This window comes from Prinia subflava, chromosome 3 (assembly GCF_021018805.1).
Source record: "Prinia subflava isolate CZ2003 ecotype Zambia chromosome 3, Cam_Psub_1.2, whole genome shotgun sequence".
NCBI lineage: Eukaryota > Metazoa > Chordata > Aves > Passeriformes > Cisticolidae > Prinia > Prinia subflava.
In genome coordinates, this window is record NC_086249.1 from 101431407 (window position 1) to 101451913 (window position 20507).

Below are 20507 nucleotides of genomic sequence, written 5' to 3' on the forward strand. Positions count from 1 at the left end.
ATTTAAAGGCAGAGAGTTGTGAAGGAAGCTACTCCTTCAGTTTTTAAGGTACCTTCATGCTTGAGCTTAAGTTGTTATTCATGTTGAGCTTAAGCTACCGCCCAAGTCTCACTTCAGAGGCATTGGATAAAATATTTAAAGCATTTCTTTGAAAACTGGATGGAATTGTGAATATTGTATCAGCAAGGTAGTGAAAGGGAGTTTGTTCACATGGCTGAAACCACTGGCTGTATCAAGGAGCCAGCTGTTCTTCAAGGCTGTCTTCAAAGCTTTGTCACTTATCAGGAACAGGCACAGATAATTTTGTAAAAATTTGCAGAATTCTTCCTGAGTCAATAGGCTTTTATTACTTTTCTACAAGACATGTGATTCTTTATTGTATTTCGTGTTTGCTCATATTGTTTCTCACTATCTTTATCGGTTTTCACTAAATCTCTGAATTTCTGTAAGGTTTTCCTAACCCTTCCCCTCCAGTCCCCTGTGCCCTCAGATTTGTGTGGAGGGGTGGCCCCATGAAAAGGCTTCACTGCCTGAGAAACCCAAAGGAGGAGAGAGAAGGGGACTGAGGGGTGCTTGGGCAGGTCCCCTGTGCTTCTTCTAGGAAGGAGAACTGATCTCTCTGCCCCAGGGTGTTGGGTATCCTCACTAAATGCTCCATTTAATCCTCCCCCTTGCATTTCTCAGGGCTGGGGGGGTAACAGCATTACACTGAGTGTGTTCCCAGCAGAAATGTTGGAGTAATAAACACCTCTTCTTCCTATTTAGACAGTCTCTAATCCAACACCTTTAATTTTCCTTTCCCCTCCAAGGCATCATTTCATTTTGAAGCTTCACACTGAAAGGGTTTTGTTAGGATGGGAAAAAATAAGAGAGAGGGGGTTTTTTAGATAATGAACTCCTGAAACAAAAACAGGGCTTTTCTTTCATCAGTACAGAGTGAGGTTTGATGATGCAGTGAGCATAATGGGTGTGTTATGTGCTCTTTAGCAAGGAACACAAAAAGTTTATTAAAATTTTAGACGATGCATTTCATTCTGACCTGGTTTCCAAAGTGCACTCGGCTTCCTTCTTTATAGAGGAGGACAAAGCAATACACAAAGGGAGATTTTTTTCCCTCCCTTATGACCCAGAGTGAAAGCCTGAACTCCATATTACCTGTATGTGTGGTAATTTGGTGTCACACTATTCTGTAGCTTTAAGGGAAAGAAATCTGTGTAATTGAAATAAATTGAGCTTGGCTCAAACACAGGTGTCTTCTTACTTGTAATGCTCACGAACATGGAGCAAAAGTCTGTCTCAAAGGAACTTTTCTTTCCTCATCGAAGCAGAATGAGGATTGCATTCATCTCAATCAGCTTTAGCCATCTACCACTCCATGGATAGTCCAGGTTACAGTTCTCAAGTCTTTTCTGTGATGATTTGAGCAACGTGAGGGTAATTTTCCCTCTGCTTTTACTCTTGAACAACTTCCATTTTTCTTTCTCCAGCCAGCAATTTCTTGCCTGCACAGGCTGCTGGAATTATGGCATTCTGGACAATTTGTATGAGGAATTGGAAATGCTTAACAGTAACAATCAGAGTATCACCTGTAATTAACACTTCTGATTTAGTTTAACAAGGGAAAGACAATTCCTAAAAAGGAAGTAAAAACACCCTAATTTAAGATGCCCTATAAAACTGGCTATGTGTAACATAATGTTCTGTAACCCAGCTGAATAAAAATGTTTATTTCTAGCTTGGTTATGTACAGAAAATACTACCTGTGTTCTCTTACCTCAGCTTCAGTAGATTTTATTGCTAAGTTTACTGAAAGGTTAATGGACTCTCTGTTTCAGAATACAAATAAAATCCATGGACTGCTTTTCTCAATATCTGTTTGCTGTTCTTGTGCTTTGTTAGGATATTCATTTTCTGTCAGGTCTGGTATATTAAGTGTAAAATATCAATGTAAAAAAGTACTTTTTGGTATCTTCACAATGTAATTTCCCTTGGGTTTGCATTGATAAATTTGAAACGTTGTTTATCCCTAATTTCAAAACGTTGTAATTGCTGTTTTTCATTAAAACTAATAATTTTGATTTTCCCACTCTTACAGTTCAGTTTCACATTGCCCACTTATATGAAATCCAGGTAAGCTTTAAGCTCATTTTCATAAAGTGTGGTTGAGTTTCGAACTGTGTGATGTAATCAGTCTGTGGAATTTAGATTATAGATGCCTTAGTAAAGTTAGACTAAAGCCTTGAATCAAGAAATTTGGTTTGCTTTGGCTAAATTAATAATATTTTTTGTGTGGAGCATCATGATATAATGTGGAATAGCTATCTTAATAAGCATGTATTTACCAATCTCCCAATTTGAGTGCAAAAAAAAAATCCACAATGCAACTTCCAGGAAAATTCTTTTAGGAGATTCTATTTAGATTTAAAAGGTTATATGTAAATCTAAAAATATGAAGTTTCTTAATTCATTCATTCATATATATATATATATGTATGTATGTATATGTATATATATTTATACTGTTTCTCATATACACACACAAAATCAATTCCAGCCATTTGCCCATATACCTTTCAAGTATATGTGGTATATTTGACATGAAATTTTCAATTTTATGTTCAATTTTAAAAGTTTTTCGATTTTCAAATGAAATTGATGCATGTGGAATTAGGCATCAACAGTTGTTGCAGTCAACAGCCAATAAACTGTGTTACTAATTTGGTGTCAAATCCTACAACAGAGCTTTTCAGGTGAATCATTTGGGAAATCACAGAACTTCCTGTGCTTCCAGAATATAAATCAATTGAAACCAAGTGGCTACTGAGATAGCTGTGGTATATTTGAGATTTGACTGACTGGTTACATAATTGGATGTTGTGCCCTTTTACCACATTTATAGGTATCATATGACTGAGGAAGGGATGTGACATGAAAACAAAACCTGTTGTAAATGAAATGGATGACAGACATAAACTATATTTTCAGTCACTTAGAAAGTAAGTGCTGTCTTTTGATGGCACAGTGAAAAATGGCCTTAAGTATTTCTATACAAATAAAAGATAAAAATCTGATGAACAGAGTATTTTTCTTTTGAATGCTGTTGGTGCAAAGCATGACAGGACAGAAATCTCCCATCCCAATGCACCATTAAGCAACTTTATGGATTGTTGTGGTTCTTACTTGGCTGCCATCCAGATTCCATTCAGCACATCAGTTCTGGTTTACTCCAGCAGATCAGAAGTTGTTAAACACCCCAGGTCACTGTGCCAGGTGTCCTGTGTGAGACCAGTGTTAGCTGTGCTCAGCCTGTGCTTTCTGGCTGACAATTGCAGGCAGCAGGAGCTTTGTTTTAATTCAAGCCAGAGCAAAAAGTTTTGGTGCATTCTGCTCTTAGGTTTGGTTTGTCCCACAGTTCTGGTTGGGAGGGGTATCTTGTTTTCTGGAATCTGGCAAACTGACAACCCAAAGAGTCCTGGCTTCCTTCTGGATATTACCTCTGACACAACCAGAGAGGTTTTGGAGACAGGCTGGTTACTTGTTTTCTTTTACAGGACACAGTGAAACAGTTTTTTGAACCCTCCATATATTTGAAAACTATCTACTCTCTTAATATTAATGAAGAAGTTAATTCATTCCTAAATTAAGTACCACGGTACTACACTTTAAGTGATGGATTGCCAGGCTGTGGACAAGAGACAAGCCTGGTGCTGATGAGAATTAGCAGTGGTTTTTATGCTGTTTAATGCCGGTTTCTAATATTTCACCTCTGGAAGTGAGATGGCTTGCACGGTGCCTAAAGAAAGATGCTGGGTTGGGTTCTCCTCCCCTTTTCCATTTCTAAGACCATTCATGATGCAGCCAAACATCAAGGACTTTGGAATTAGCACAGAGATATAAAGTTCTTCCCTGTGAGGGTGGTGAGGCTCTGGACAGGTTGCCCAGAGTAGCTGTGGCTGCTCTGTCCCTGGAAGTGTCCAAGGCCAAGTCAGAGCTCTGAGCCACCTCCTCTAGTGCAAGGTGACCCTGCCCATGGCAGGAGGTTGGAATTAGATGATCTTTTAGGTACTTTCCAACCCAAACCATTCTGATTCCATGAAATAAAACCAAATGTTAACATTGTGACAAGTTTTGTTAGTATTTTAAGGCACGTAGTAATTGGACTTGTAAAGGATAAATGCTACAATAAATAACAAAAGTAAAAAATACTGCAGGTCTGGAAAACATGCTCTGTTTTAAAAGGCCTTTCTGAAACCTCCTGAGCCTGTAAACATATTTTTCAAAGTGTGAATATTAGGCACTAATATTTACCTAATTGGACATCTATATTGCTGCCTCTGCTGTCATGCTCTACGGTGAACTTCTGTTCATTTGCTTAACATTCATAGTCATAAACTACAAATTTTGTTCCCAGTGCTAAATTTAAAATCTTTTCCTGATTGTTTTTCTTTTGCTGGACATGGATATTTTATTTATTTATATTATTTGTTTTCTTACCAGTTGTCTGCATTTCATGAACACCAATTAAAAATCTTTTCTACCAACTTCCCCTTGTTCCATTTGAAAGTATGTAATTGCTGCTTTATTTTTTCTTCCTGGCTAGAATAAGGATTTTAAATCACCAGAGTTTTCTTTTGTGATATTGAGATTTCAAAAACCTGATAACATTTTTAAATTCTAGTAGGTATTTAATTGTTTAGAGTTTTCTTCCCAGTTTTCCCTTCAAAACACCAATACTGATTACTGTGTACTCCTTTCTTAAAAATTTAATTAAGCCACAGTCATTTGCATTTAGGTGGCCCCATTTATTTTAATGCTTCTTCATCTGTTTGCCAGAATGGAGCCTAATGTTGAATTGTCTAAAAGCAAATTTGTGGAAGAGGAGGCACAGAACAGTTGAACATTTAAAATACATTCACTTTTATGCAACTGTTGCTAGGGAATGCAAAAATAAATGCTGATGTTATTACCAAATAATTCATCCAATAATTATTGAGAAGTCTTAACCTTTCATATACACAAAACAGCTCATACAGTTCACAGAAGTCAATAAAGACCCCAATCCTAACCTGGAAATGTGTTTTTTCGACCAACACCTGTTTGTATAGAGAATTGAAAATTGAATTTCCAGACTGTAGGAACACCTAAACTATGCAGCAGATAATAAGATGTTGTACCTTTATTATCTAGGCATAAACCTTTTAATTCTACATGTGGTGGGACTCTTACCAGCACAACTAATATCTTGAAAGAGGCAGTTCAAATATACCAAAGCAAGGAAAGAGGCAAAATTATACCAGCCACCAATTACTGATGATCTTTGGTTTTGTTACAAATCTCCTGGAAGGACTTTGTGTGGGCTTTCCTCAGATGTGAATTCACATTCAAGTATTCCCCTTAAAACCAGAATATTTATTGTAGTGTAAGAAGCATAGCACATATATGAGGAGTTGACAAAATTTAATAATTTACAAATTTCCCTCAATTATTTTAAGTAGCCAGTTTCTATGAAATACTCTATTTATGGAAGTGATTCTCTTACTCTATATATACATCACTCATTAAAGCTTTCATATGCACTGTATGCAAAAAAAAAACCAAATCTAGAATTTTTTGTCAATGTGTTTGTGTGCTGTCAGTGCTGTGAAATCGTTGCTATTGGTGATCTGTTGTAAGCTCTATGATTAATCCATTTACTTTTTTCCTTTTGCAGAGAAAGTATCACTCTGCAAAGGAAGCTTATGAACAGCTTTTGCAGATCGAAAACCTTCCTGCACAAGTAAAAGCAACTGTCTTACAGCAGTTAGGTATGTAAAATTAACTTTTATTTTCCTCTGTGTTTCATTTTTGCCATCTTTGCCTTCAGCAGTGTTTTTTAAGGCTTCATTTCCAAAGCAAGTCTTAGACACACTGCACATGGTACGTGAGATTTTTCACCCAAATAGAACATGTAGCAGTAGATAATCAAGTAAATAAGAGGGAAGGAAAATATTTTTATAAAACCTAACAAAATTAAAAAGCTCTTGTGTGTTAGATTTTGGGCAATGAGAGGGTGGTCTTCCAGAGAAGAAAGGCAGCAGCTGGAGTTCTGTGTTCTCTGTTCTGCCTCTGTTAACATCCCTTGAAAATGGCCAGGTGAAATGCAGTAAACCTAAATACTCTGTGTCAGACTAGAAGGCATGGCAACTGAAAAATTCACCTTTTCTTTCTCTATAATTATACCATGTAATGAAAACCAGCTTCTGTAACTAAAAGGTTTATCAGCAGGTTCCATAAAAAAACATATAAAAAGTGAAAAGGAATTTTTTTGTAATTGTCATTTTCCATGTTTATAGAAAGCTGATAAAAATTTTTAGACAAGAATTTCTAAAAAGTGGATAGAATAAAATGCTTTTGTCCTCTATACCATATAAAAGTAGTTCCAGAATATTTTGTTAAAATTGTTCAACCCAGTACAGAACTGCTTCATTCACCTCCATGTTCTTCATCTAATTTATTATTCTAAATATTAATTTAGCCTGCTTCTGCCCATTTTTATTTTTTTCTCTCTTCACATAGTGGTCATTTTTGTAGCTGGCATTAAATTATGACCACAGTGCTTTCTTTTTCTGTGATGCAGGTTGTGTATGGATTTGAAGTGGGATAATTTGTGCTCTGTGACAAAAATGTCAAAATCAGTGGGCTAATTTTAAGTCATCTCTGTGAAATCTCAAGTGAAACTGCACGAGGAGTTTGCTGCAGGACTCTGGCTGTTGCTCTTTTTGCTGTCACAGGACAGTGTTGCTTACATCTCAGTAAGCCCTTTGAATATATATATTTTTTTAGCTTGGTATTATGTCACCTAGTATAAATTGTCAGCAGTTTCATCCAGGAAGGCTGTGCATCTGCTCAGTGGAAGACAGGCTTCTCAAAAGAGCTGACCAGCTCTTTTTCATCTGTTTGATGTATGTTGCCACAATAGAAGCAAAGGCACATGGCTGTACTAATAAAGTGCTGCCACAGGTCTCTGTGCTAGCAGTAAGAGCAGCGACTTTGAGAATTATCTGCTGTCTGAAAACTGGATTAACTCTCTTTATTCAATCAGCATAGGCCACCCAGTTTTGTTGTGTGGGTAGCTTCTGTGTGGAGAAAGGGATAGAGTGGTCTTAACTGGAACATTGAAGGAATAATGCCTTTTCCTTTGCTCCTCTCTGTTAGCAGTGGTATTTATCAGTCTGGTGTTTATCACAGATTTAGTCTTTAGCAGCTGGTAATAAAAACACCTCCTCAGGAAGCACATTCCGGGTGGTGTACTGCTGCTTAGAAAAAAGAATAGAGAATACCTGCCATCTGCCAGAATGCTACTTGCAAAACCCAGTCAAAACATATTTGTATTTGTATATTGAACTCTTCTTTTTTTTTATTTTTTTTCACTTTGACAGAAAAAATCAGTTTGAAAATAGCTTTTGTTTATTTTCCTTCGCTAGTTAATGTTTATTGAGCCAGACTGGAATTTAGGCAAGTTCAGATATCTTGTGAGAGAGTTACTAAAATCTTTGCTCCTGTTACTGGTTTCCAAAGCTGTGACTTTGGACTGTGGAGGAGAACTTTGTGATTCCCTGATAAACACGTTCCCAGCTGAGCTGATGGATGCTGACTAGTTCAGGTAGACATCACAGTAAGATATCTGCAGGTGGATAGAAACAGTTTCTTCCTTCCCTCTCTGTGCTGTTCCATTTGCTTTCCAGACAACAATTCTTTTCACCACTTTGCCCAAAATGACAATAAATTAATGAGACTGAAGATCAAGTCTGTCCCTGTATTCTTTCTCCAGTTGTACTCAGCTCTTGCATAAGGAAGAGTGTAAGAACAACATAAACATCTGCTTAGAGTTCCCAAAGTGCTCTCCCAATGATTTTTGGCTAGGAGCATTCTTAGATGGTGTCTGTATAATTGGATGAGGCATCTGAGGTGCTGAAATAGGGAATAAGTTCATGTCTGCAGAAATACACACATATACTAAAGAAAAAGTGTGAGAATGATTGATAAGCATGAAAAAAAGATCATGAGCTGGGCTAGCACATCAGAGGGATTTGTTCCAAATCTGTTCCAAATCAGATTGCAAAGATCTGCAAAAGAGCATGGAACATTTGTGAACTGTGGACGAGATCTGTGGTTTGGTTGATCATATTAAAAATGTCCCAGCAGTGGAAAAGTGGTCAGTTAGGTTAGTTGAGAATTTGAGGTAGAGGTAGGTCTTGCAAATGGGAAACTGCACAGCTTAGGGGTTTTCCATCACCTTCTTTATTCCTTCATGGTTTATGCTCAAGAGCAGATCCAGTTTCCTCTGCCTGTGCTATTCTAGTGGAAAAGTTTTGTTTGCTCTCCCTTTCGTGCTTTCTGCCTTTTTCAACTCCCTGTGCAGGAAGATAAAATTGGGAAGCAACCCTTGTTTCAACAGAGAAACCAGATAGGAATTGCTGGTTTTCATTTCTGTCTTCTAGAAATAGACTTGTTCTTTTTTATCAGTGAACCTCAATAAAGATCTCACAAAGATACAACATGTTATTTTTCAATCCAGCAAGGTTCTGATGAAACAGAAAATAGGTGCACAACATTTCTAAAGATAGAGGAAATTGTTTAATGTCTTTTTTTACCCTTGTTCATAATCCCTGAACTATTATCTTTATCTCAGGCTTTGCAACAGCACCTGGTACATATATCCTTAATGTATAGTTACTCAGGTGAATTCCAACCTCAGAGAAGCCTTTTTTTCTTAAAGCATGAATGTTTTCTGTATGCTGAACAACTTCAGAGGCTTGAGATTTCAATCAAAATTGTAGTTTGTTTATCAATTTAATGACCCAAAGTTGTGCTATGTAACTGCAAGAATCCTTCAGGGGTTTTATCTTTTTTTTTTGTCTCCTGATTGGTAGATTTTTTTACTTGATCAATTTCCAGTCAAGGTTAAGTACTTTTTTCAGCACTGTAACCACTTGACTCCTTACCTGACATTTCTTGCAGTCCATGAAATATTCAAACTTCTGCTTGTGACCACAATTTTCAAGTGATATTTCTTAGACCACCTCAGGCAAATGTTGTGCAGTAGCTGTGATTTTGTTTTCAACTGCCTTTGTTAAAGTTTGGATGTTTGCTTTCCATCTGCAGAAGTGTAGTGTGTTAACAAATGTGAGCCCACAGAATAAAAAAATGGGCTATATAGAACAGCGAGAATAAAAACCATAAAGGAAAGTGTAACTACAGAGAGCGAGGTGAGCCTGCAAATACTCATGAGTTCAGTTCTCAGTCTTGCCTGTCGGTGCAGTTTGACTTTATCAAAAAGCACAAATTTAGAGTGCTGAAAGTGCAGCTCTCAGAGGTTTGAAATGGACAGTGCAGGTGTGTGCTCAACTCTGCCATCAACCAGAACTTTATGCAAACCTTGGGTAGTTTATGAAATTAGTGTCATAGTGTTCCACAAGGGACACTCCTTTGTCACATCTTACATTTTACAAATGTTCTCTGAAGAGCAGTGTCTTGTTAAGACAAATACATGGTTATTGAGCAAACATCAAGACATTGCTGAGCACTGTGGTATGCAGTGATTTCAGCAAGCCAGCTGCTGGCCACAAAAGATTTCCTTGTTTGTACTCATTGTGTGAACAGCAGTGAGATAGTTTTGTGGCTGCTTGAAGGAATTCCATCTGAGCATAGAAGCAGATGAGGAGCATCTGGAGAAGGTGATGAAGGTGCTTTGTTTGAAGTGGTAACCAAGCTTTGCATCAGTGCTAGAGCAGAGATTTGTTTTAATAGCATGTAAAATATTATTGGGGAGGATGGGTTGTGGGAGGCCTTTCAAGTGGGGTGAATAATTTGTCTAATGTAATGAAGGAAGAAAAGGCATTTGAAGGAATATGACGTGTGGTGAGATGAATTTGTTATGTAGATGAGAGGTGATGGCATTTGTCAAGGTGAATGGAAAGTACGTTGTATTAATGAGGTGGAAATGACAATGTAAGATTCAAGTGGAGATGCAAAAATTCTTAGTCCAAATGTAAATATGGGACAAATACAAGGATTTAGAAGAAAAAGAGTAAACAAGGTAATATATAGATGTTATACATGTTAGAGATATATATATATATGTATAGAAAACATAATTGCTTTGTGTGACAGGGAGAATGGTGGCATTTTTCACAATGTCAGGGAAGATGTCTGTGTTCAGAGGAGGAAAGAGTTAACATTCACTTTTATAGTAGGAGACTATAAATAAGGAGCAGTTCATAATTGTGCTCCTAATCTCTTAGAACATTATTTAAACCCAAAAATGTGCTTTAAAACTGCATGAAAGTAGATTTAGTATAGACCTTTAAAAGTTTTTAAAACTTCGTAATGTATATATAAGTGGTTTTATTGCTTGACATTCTTATTTTTAGAGAGGCACCAATGCTACAAAGCCCTGCTGTGCCAGAGTCTTAAATGGTCTTGGGGAATTTCACTTCTCCCATTTGTGGATTGTTTTTGTAGGCTGGATGCATCACACCGTGGATCAGCTTGGAGACAAGGCAACCAAGGAAAGCTATGCTATACAGTATCTCCAGAAATCTCTAGAAGCAGATCCAAATTCTGGTCAATCCTGGTATTTCCTTGGAAGGTGAGAAAAGACTTTATAAACACTGTAACTGTACTGGTAATTTTTTTTGAGGATACTCATTATTGTGAGTATCTTACACTGTTTTTCTTCTTAATCCCATCAGAGGAAAAATGAAGGGAAAGTATATATTTATCTACTGAAGTCTTCAGTTTTCTGGGGAGTGTATGAAAAGACAAAGTGCTAACATATTTGGGATGAATAAAGATTAGAAGTTGAAATGAAGTGTGCTACCCAAGTGGCTTTGCTTTTGTGTAGTTATTATTCACTCTACATATTTACAGTAATATGAATATATCTGGCCTGGTTTTACCTGTTTCTCTCCCTCTTTCTTTATAAATCCTCTGTGAAGGTTGTTACTTTTCTTCATACCTTTTTCATAATTCTTTCCCTCTTTATTTTCTCAGAATCTCCCTCTTAATCTCAGTTTTTGCACTGAAATACAAATGTTTTCCCAGGCAGACATCCATTTTTAAAGGGTGTACACAGCAATCCATAGCTCAGACTGATCTATTCTAATGACTTAGTGTTCAGTGAATTTTTTAGCCTTTGACAGTATTTTTTTTACTTGAAAAATAACATTCCCACATGTAAATCATACAAATTGGATGACTTTTTCTGGTCTCCTTTTTAAGAAAATAGAGTACTTCACTTAAGCCAGCAGTAACTATTGAAATACTCAAGTTTTGGAGAAAGCTTTGGGGGCAATTCAAGTCCGTGTGTGAACACATCAGTTCTGTTGAGGAATAGATTTAAAAAGAATGAGGCAAAAATAAAATTAATATCCTAACCTCAGTGTCTTCCAGCTGACATTCTTGGGGATTCTGGTCACATACAGCTGGAACCTATTTTTGATTTTGTCATGCTAATAATATTTCTCCAGCTGTTCCTGTAAGACAGATTTCCAGCCAGCACCGAGCATGTGGGGCAGAGGGGCAGGGCAGCTGTGGAGGGAAGAGGGAAAATGAGCCAGGGATCATCTTGTGCATCTTCCACTGGGCTGAAACCCTGGTTTTTCTTCTGTAGTCCCATTCCAGGTACCTTGAGCAAGCTGAGTTCTCAGGCAGGACAGAGCTGGAGCTCTTCACACATGCAGCTGCTGTGCTCTGCTCTGCTCTCAGGTGGTCAGGATGAAGCCTAGGACCCTGCAGACAAGGGGCAGAATCCAGGAAATGGGGTGGAAAATTTAGTGGGAGCACTAAATTTTATTTAGTCCTCCCTGGTTTGCTTTACAGGGAGGACTAGAGCTAAAATATTTCTGTGCCCCATTTCTCCAGTCCATACTCTGTCAGGAGGAGGAGAACATGGGGTTGTGCATTCACTCCTTTTCCCCTCCTCATGTATTCCCTTGTGCTATTCCTTCCTCTGCTGGTTGTTCAAACCAGATAAGAGGTTGGTTTAAAGCTATCTTTCAAAATACATCACCACCTCCTTTCTCTCCCACTGGAAAAACTCCATCTGCCAAAGTTTGTGAGGCCTAATGTTAGTGCTGCCCTAAAGAGAAGCTTTACGTGTGTGATACACAGGCAGAGTGAAACGTGCCTGTTGGATATTGGGTTAAATTGTCATTAAAACAATCTCCTGAAACACTGTATTCAGACTTAATGGATGATTTCAGGCAAAGTAATGCTATATTTTATTGTATTCCTTTCCTAGTGTGCCTAAAAATATTTGAAAGGGTGTAGCATGTTTGACAAACCTTTGCCTGTATTGTTCTGCTTGTTTTTTATTGTTTACTAGAATAAATGTTCTGTTGTTACTTATGTGTTTTGAAAGTTGTCAGTTCTTTTTCCAACAGGGAAAGTTGTTACAAACAATACAAGACACAGTTATTGTTGATTAAATTAGTAAATATATATAGATGGATATTTGATCTTCGCTTTATTTGCAGCTTTTAATTTTAGAACTGTAGCTATTGTTCCTTGTGGTAAAATTGTAGTTCTCTTTAATGCCAGAATACCTTTGAATTTGTACATGAGGAATTAAAGTAAGACATATTAAAAAATACAGAATCACACAACATTTTACAAAATGTGATACTCTGTATATGCAGTACAACTGACTGGTTTGTTTGTTACTTAAATATGATTGAGATGCAAGAAATGCACATAAAAAGCCTCCCAGGCAGTCAGGGGCCATCCTGGTCGAGTTGGTCAGTATCTCTCAATAATTCTCTTTTGTAGAACATTAAGTTTTATAACCATTTGTTTGATAAAATTGGTAACTTAATTGTTTCACTCTAATGCTATCTGTAGATAAATACTGTTTTTATTGACTGATAAGTGATCACAAGTGAAAGAAATGCAAGTCTGTCAAATGTGGGATGATTGTTTTCTTTACAAATGTAGTAATCCAGGGTTTAGCAGTTTTGGGGTGCTTAAATAAATAATTAGTAATACACTTTGAGATGTTTGATCTGCTTGTGCCTGGCATTCAGAAACAGCAAATGTTGAGTGTGTATTTGCATGACTTAACATTTATCAGATCAGTCTTGGTAAGCCATGCTTAATGATTATCTTTTATAAATACTACCAAAGTTCTTTTTTTTCTTCTCCCAGGTGCTATTCAAGTATTGGGAAAGTTCAGGATGCCTTTATATCTTATAGGCAATCTATTGATAAATCAGAAGCAAGTGCAGATACATGGTGTTCAATAGGGTAAGGATGATTCAGGGTAATACAATGATATAATTCTATGCTAATATATATAAAGAATATCAGCTTTTTTAACTCTTTTGTGTACTCAGAGGGACTGTAAAGTCTTTTTTATTTATACACCCACGTTGTCAGACTTGTCTGATTTGAAGTTTAAATACTGAATTAATATTTGCTTTCTCAATGTTTTAAAATACAGAATATGTTACATACGTGAATTTTACATGTTAAAGTTTTATACTCTTACAACTGTGGTTTATATAATGCCAAGATTTATTAAGGGCTTGTGGGAGGGATGTGTATATTTGAGTTGCTTCTGTCTTGACTTTGTTATTAATTCTCAACTTCACTAATCTTTCTATTCAGTGTGCTGTACCAACAGCAAAATCAGCCTATGGATGCTTTACAGGCCTATATCTGTGCTGTACAATTGGACCATGGCCATGCTGCAGCCTGGATGGACCTAGGCACACTCTATGAGTCCTGCAACCAGCCTCAGGATGCCATTAAATGCTACTTAAATGCAACTAGGAGCAAAAATTGTAGTAATACCTCTGCCCTTGCAGCACGGATAAAGTATTTACAGGTAAAACGAACGTTTTAAGCAGGGGAAATACTCTACAAAGACACAGCAGAGGGGAGGGGAGAAGTCACACACGAGTTTAACTTGCAGTTGTTTGTGGTGTGTTTAACCTGTTTTCATGTGTACTGTAAGCATATCATAGCCTGTAATATTTTATTTCTTCATTTTTAAGTGGAACTTAATTCCTTATAAACCCTATTTTGCACATTTAATCAAAGCATACTGTTTTACATCATTTTGTTTTTTTCTTTGTATTTGTCTACATTTTTAAGTTCTCATAACATATAGTGAGAATATGCAACACACTATCTTTCACTCTTGTTTGCAATTTCAGAAAAAAGGAATTATGAGACCTCTGAATCCAGAGCTCATCTTTGTTCTGATTCTCACAAAGGTTTATATTCTGGTTACCCTCTTTATACCTAGCACCTTTCTAAATCCCAAAATTTTAAATCTATCCTCTCTTTAAGACATAATTAGCTACAGCATTTAGGAAGATTTCATGGACTTGCTCTTACTAAAGTAGGCTTGTGTTAAATTTGCTTTTTACATAATTTTTCCTAGGCTCAGTTGTGTAACCTTCCACAAGGTAGTCTACAGAATAAAACTAAATTACTTCCTAGTATTGAGGAGGCATGGAGCCTACCAATCCCCGCAGAGCTTACCTCCAGGCAGGGTGCCATGAACACAGCACAGCAGGTGAGAAGTTGGGTTATGTTCTGCAGGTGCCCAGCTTTAAGGGTTCTTTACAATCGGTAGTGGTCAAGCTTATTTTATTGAGCACAGGATTTGGCTTTTATTAAAAGAAGCCTTTGATTTTATTTGCAGAGGGATATTAGATCAAGGAGCTCCCTATAATGTGGGAGAAATATGGGGGTACCAATTTAGAACCTTTGTGGATATTCATGATTTTAAAAGATTTCATCTTAAATAGAAGTGCTGCAGTGGTTTAATAATCCCGTGAAAGGTACACATTCCTCCGTTGATGACCATATGGAAACTGATTTTTCAGTTATTGAGATCAGCTTCAGAATATCTACTCGGCCCTTTTAAAGTATGTGGGCTGTTAAAATTATGAAATTGAAAGGAAAGCATTAAGAATATATAGAACCATATTTTTGTCTTCCTTCTGTGATTCTTAGGCTTGTAAACCTCATCATCCAAATACTGAACCTGTACTAGGCCTCACTCAAACACCAATTTCACAGCAATCCTTGCCACTACACATGATTCCTTCTAGCCAAGTAGATGACCTGACCAGTCCTGCCAAGAGGAAAAGAACATCTAGTCCAACAAAGGTATATATTCCAATGAACTAGAGCCCCCTACCAAAATTATGTGGAAATATGCATTGAAATGATGCAGCATGCACAGAATTTGTGCTGTAAATTTTAATCCTTTGGCATCAAGGTGGGGAATGTTCTTAGAAATTTTAAAAAAACGTTTTTCAGTGTTGTATTTAATCAGAGTCCAGCTCAGACAGGAGGTGCATAAGGGCAGTGCAGATTGGTGGCACTATACTGCAGTTGTAGTTGTGTCAGTGGAGAAGTACAATTGTAGCCTGATGGTTGAGAGGGAGACAATCATGTCATCCTGTCTATTGCCTTTGCTTATATTTAGAATTCAAGTGTTTCATCATCATGTAATAGTGTTACAGTAGATAAAGTATTCAGTTTTAAAAGCAGCATACATTTAAGTTAATTGCATAATTTGATTTGCTTGTTTCTCCTTACGGTATTAGGTATAATTAAGTTTTTCTTCAGACTACTCTGATACTGTTGAGAATAGTAGAATGAGACTTGGTTATTTTAGTACATTCTTACTAGGAGATATTTTTATATTATTATTCTTGAAACAATTACTAGTTCTTTCATAAATAAGAAAAAAATCTAGATAGTAAAAGAAATTATGTTGGCCCTTTGATAGTCACACATTTTAATTTAACATTTTCTCTCAGAATACTTCAGATGTTTGGAGCAGTGGCCATACAGTGTCACATCCTCCTGTACAACAACAAATTCATTCTTGGTGCTTGACACCACAGAAAATACAGGTATGTATGGGAGATCTTCAGAAGCTCTGTTAAATATTTTGTTTCTTTCCTTCTTCCTTTTAAGAAAATAAACCTGGAACGTGTTCTTGTTTCACATTCCTGAAATTCAGTGTAAAATACTTCCCAAATAATTCCTAGGATGTAGTTCAAGTTCTTCTAATATTTGTGGCCTCTCTATGTGAGATAAGTTCTAGTAGTAAACTAAATGATCTCTATCAGAAACTGAACACTTACACTGTATGAATTCTATCATTTATAAAGTAAGAACATTCAGTAACTCTTTTTTCATAAGATGTTTTAAAGACAGATATGCAAATTGTCACACTCATGTGCAGAGTAAGTTTTGTGACTTGCTCTAATGTGGGGGATATTGAAAGAGGTGTAGAGGTATTACTGTAACATCATCCCTTCCTCTGAGGTTGCTTCTTGTATCAAATTGCATAAACAAATAAGCACATTCTACAAAATGATTACTCAAATGAAATCTGCTGCTGCTTTTCTGCATTTTGTGTCACCTAGCACAATTGTATGTAATGCTAGATTTTAGTTTGGAAATGTCATTTTGGGTGGTTTTTTTTTGTCAGGAAGTTTTGTTGTCTGTAGTTCATTAGGGCATGCAGTGAGCTTCAGCAGGAATTGCATATATTGAAAATCAAGCCCTGATGGAAAATATTATCCATGCATAGCACATGCTTTGGATGCAGAGAGAAATAGAAGGGAGCACAGTGCAGAGGCAGAAAGCATTCTCATTAACTGAGCAGTGTTCCCCTCAATTCCAGTACAGTTCTTCAGCTGTTTCTGTGTCTGAACAATATTGGCTTTATTATACTGTATAATTTTCCCTTCCTCTTTCTCCTACTTCCCCACTCCTTTGGTTCTTCCCCTCTCTCTCTCTCTCTCTCTCTCTCTCTCTCTCTCTCTCTCTCTCCCTCCCTCTCTCTCTCTCTCTCTCTCTTTCTCCCTCCCTTTCCAAGCATTCTCATTATTTCCTCTGCTTATTTTATATTTTGCTACTTTTTCCCCTTTTCAGTCTCACCTTTTTCCAGATCTAAGCAGAACCTCAGTAGGCCTCTGTGCTGGCAATAGTTTGACAAGGTTCCAGCACATACAAAAAGAAAGCCAAAAATGCATGATGCAAGAAGAGAGTGAATAAAAAAGCCTTTATTGCATCTTCAAAGTTGGCCTTTCAAAATTGGCAGCTCAAAGGCTGGATGGATATGGCATGTAAATATACGTGCATATATCTCTGTGTGTGTATATATATATGTATTATTTATTGCACTCCCCTCCAGAGGGAACTCAGAATGGAAGGTACTGTTAATCCAGGGATTTTGGCATGAACCATCTTCATCTGCTTTTTAAGTCATACCACTTAGCAGCAGCAGACTTACTGATAGAATAATGCAGGGTGCTGAGTATTTTTAAATGAGTACAGAGATCAGATTTTTGGTAATAGTTACCTAAATTTATCAATTGCAAATGAGATCAATATTGTAAATTAAGACATTACTCTCACTAGTTAAATCATACAATTTTCTGTTTTGTTTTGGGTTTTTTTTTACATTTTCAGGAGACATTTTCATGTGTGCCTATAGGTTTAATTCACTTTGTCATGGAAGGTATTAATAAAATTGATACAATACAAAATTAGCACAATACAAAAAGGTGTTCAAATGTACACAATTATGATAAGAATTCTATATAATCATACTTGAATGTAGTTTTCTTTTATGGTACCAGCACACTTAATTTTAATGTGGCAATAATAATTATAGACTCAAATAATTTAGAGTCTCTTTAGTTTTAGTAACTAGTAATAAGATTTGTTTGCAAGAGAGTGTATGGAAAGATGTTTGAATCTGCAACAGAAATCTTGATTATTTTCAACTTTACAAGTCTTGTCTTCATGGATACTTTTTAGTGTTTTGTGCAAGAAAGTTATTAAAAATCCCATGCAATTTTAATGATTATGAACCACACTGCTGTTTTTTAGCACTTGGAACAGCTGCGTGCAAACCGAAATAATCTAAATCCAGCACAGAAACTTATGCTGGAACAGCTGGAGAGTCAGTTTGTCTTGATGCAGCAACACCAGCAGGTAAGAACAAAAATATTTTTCTTATCTACACCACTTTTGTCAGTAGTGGAGACTGTTGTGTTTCTAGAATTCTAAAGAATTTCTGCTGTGCAGAGTTCCCATGCCCCTCGCTACGTTATGCTAATTTTTTTTGGATAAAGGATAGTTGTGGTTGAAACATATTGAGTTTTAGCTGTGTTTTTTTATAGGACAGCTGGTTAATATCAAAGTTTTCAAGCCACACTTTCAAAGTGAAGTGAGTGGACATATCTAAAAGCAGTCCTGCTTGAAAATGCTTGAAAATTATTTTTCTTGTCCTGTCATTGTTCACTTCTCTGTCCATGTCTGTCAGTAATACACTCAGACTGAGGAGCCAAGAAAAAAAAGTGTGCTGATAGCTTTACTTAAAATTTAATCAGCATTTTTACGATTCTGAAAGTCATCAAAAGCAACTGTGACGATCTTAAAATGCGCATAAAATTGGGAACTGACCAGTGCAGTAAAACCCACAAGCCTTGTTCTTCCCCTTCCTTTGTCGGTTCCGAGCCAACGTTGCTGTGCTTTGTTCGTGTCCCATCAGATGAGACAAACAGGAGTTGCACAGGTACGATCTACTGGAATTCCTAACGGGCCAACAGCTGATTCATCACTGCCTACAAACTCCGTCTCTGGCCAGCAGCCGCAGGTTGCCCTGACCAGAGTGCCTAACGTCGCTCAGCGTGGAATCCGTCCCGCCTGCCCCGGGCAGCCTCTGGCTAATGGACCCTTCCCGGCAGGCCCCGTTCCCTGCAGCACAGCAAGAACGCTGGGTAGTACAGACACTCTTTTGATAGGCAATAATCACATAACAGAAAGTGGAAGTAATGGAAACGTGCCTTACCTGCAGCAAAACGCACTCTCTCTACCTCATAACCGCACAAACCTGACCAGCAGCGCAGAGGAGCCGTGGAAAAACCAACTATCCAACTCCACTCAGGTACAGCTTCAGTTTGCTCCTGGGGGCACTCAGGAGCCTTCCTGGCCGTGTCACTGGTGGAGGGCTCTCGTTTGTAAAAGCACATTTTCCCTAGAGTCAAAGGCATAGATTCATATAGAACATAGCTTAAACCTGAACTCTATATTGTTAAAAATCTGTGTGTTAAGTGAACGCCTTTCAGGATAAAGGAAATGATCATAAATCAAAGAGTGCATTTCCGTAGTGCTCAGCTCAGAAACTCTTTCTACCTTTGTAGAAAAAGTTTTTTAAAAGGGAATACTTGTACATATTTTTGTTGCTTCTTTAGTGTGAAATGTTGTGGTTTTGTTTTTCGTGTAGGAGGAATGCGCGTATTTCGTTGGAAGCTGAATGTTGTAGTTATTTTTGACATCACATTGTTGCCATGATGTGATCATTACCATATTTTGTTTCCATGTGATCTTTAAAAATTATTACGTAGGACTCAGCAGCACAGTTACTTGCAGAAAAATATTATAATGCCCGTAAGAATCCATAGGGATTACAGTGTGTAAGGGTGGTTTATGTATGTGTGTTAGAACTTGAAGATGGAGCTTTTGTTTTTTTAATTCCAGCCTGAATGTCTTTTTTCCAAGACAAACCTTGTGGATGTAATGAAGAGTTTTATAGGAAAATACCATCATGGTTTAATTCATTTTTACCAGATGGGTTATACAATTTATACAATGTTGTTTTCTTCCTCAAAACTGCCTGCATTTCTTGTTTAATTAATAATGCATGTTACTTTAATGCTGAAGAAATAACAGTGTGCTTACATATATAGATACTTAACTACACATACACAACAACAAAGGCTGAGATAACTCTGGAACACTTTGTGTAAAACTTGATTATTCAAAATTAAAACTGTTATGGTTTTCAAGTTTTCTTCTAAATAAGCAGTACCATTTTTAAACATGACGGGGATTTGGAGCCTCTGCAGCTTACTGCTCCTTGCTTAAATGAGAATTCACATTTGTATTTTCCCTGTATAAAAGAAGTTCTTCACTGTTGTGCTATTGTCCATAAAGTAGGCAAGTAATAAACTGCAGTAGGAACTGGCTCTTTTCCATGGAGAAAATACTTTTGGAAAGGCAAAGAAAGCTTGTGGTGCCATTTGCTGTGTCCATTCAAGGTCTCAGCAGAGTTTCTGAGTCTGTAACATTCTCCACAGGTACCAAATGAACTCTTGATCTAAACAACTATTTATCAGGAATTAAGCTCCATAGAGGAATTAAGAAATTACGTATACAGGTGTGACATGCATAATGCAGTTTGTAATTAACAAAAACATTTTGCCTATAATAGGTGTAGCAACCCTTCCCTTCTAAAAGACAAGTGAAAACCAGACTAGGAGGAAACTTCATCACCGTTGGGATCCTCCAAGGTGGATCCTTTCCAAAATAAATTCTCAGTTACAAGTAAATATAAAAATGGATTATTTTCACAAATTTTCTTTTGCATTGGCTCATAGCTAAGGAGTCCTTTAAACATGCAACAATGTAATTGTAGGTTTGGG

The 20507-nt window shown here is 37.0% G+C and overlaps 1 protein-coding gene across 16 annotated transcripts in view; it reads left to right on the forward strand.

Moving 5' to 3' along the window:
- The window catches only part of KDM6A (lysine demethylase 6A), a 149282-nt gene that overhangs the window by 91081 nt on the left and 37694 nt on the right, over positions 1-20507 (forward strand). For 4 of the 16 annotated variants that reach the window (XR_010079755.1, XM_063393057.1, XM_063393058.1 and 1 more), the window contains exons 8-18: positions 2096-2130; positions 4498-4563; positions 5711-5804; positions 10504-10630; positions 13186-13284; positions 13648-13867; positions 14429-14563; positions 15007-15162; positions 15822-15917; positions 17911-18015; positions 18575-18970. Coding sequence is in view for 15 of the 16 variants with exons in the window: in XM_063393057.1 (XP_063249127.1) it covers positions 2096-2130; positions 4498-4563; positions 5711-5804; positions 10504-10630; positions 13186-13284; positions 13648-13867; positions 14429-14563; positions 15007-15162; positions 15822-15917; positions 17911-18015; positions 18575-18970 (1529 nt within the window). In the remaining variant the exon portion in view is untranslated. The remainder of the gene's footprint in view (positions 1-2095; positions 2131-4497; positions 4564-5710; positions 5805-10503; positions 10631-13185; positions 13285-13647; positions 13868-14428; positions 14564-15006; positions 15163-15821; positions 15918-17910; positions 18016-18574; positions 18971-20507) is intronic. The other 12 variants (XM_063393059.1, XM_063393061.1, XM_063393068.1 and 9 more) reach the window with 7 other exon arrangements.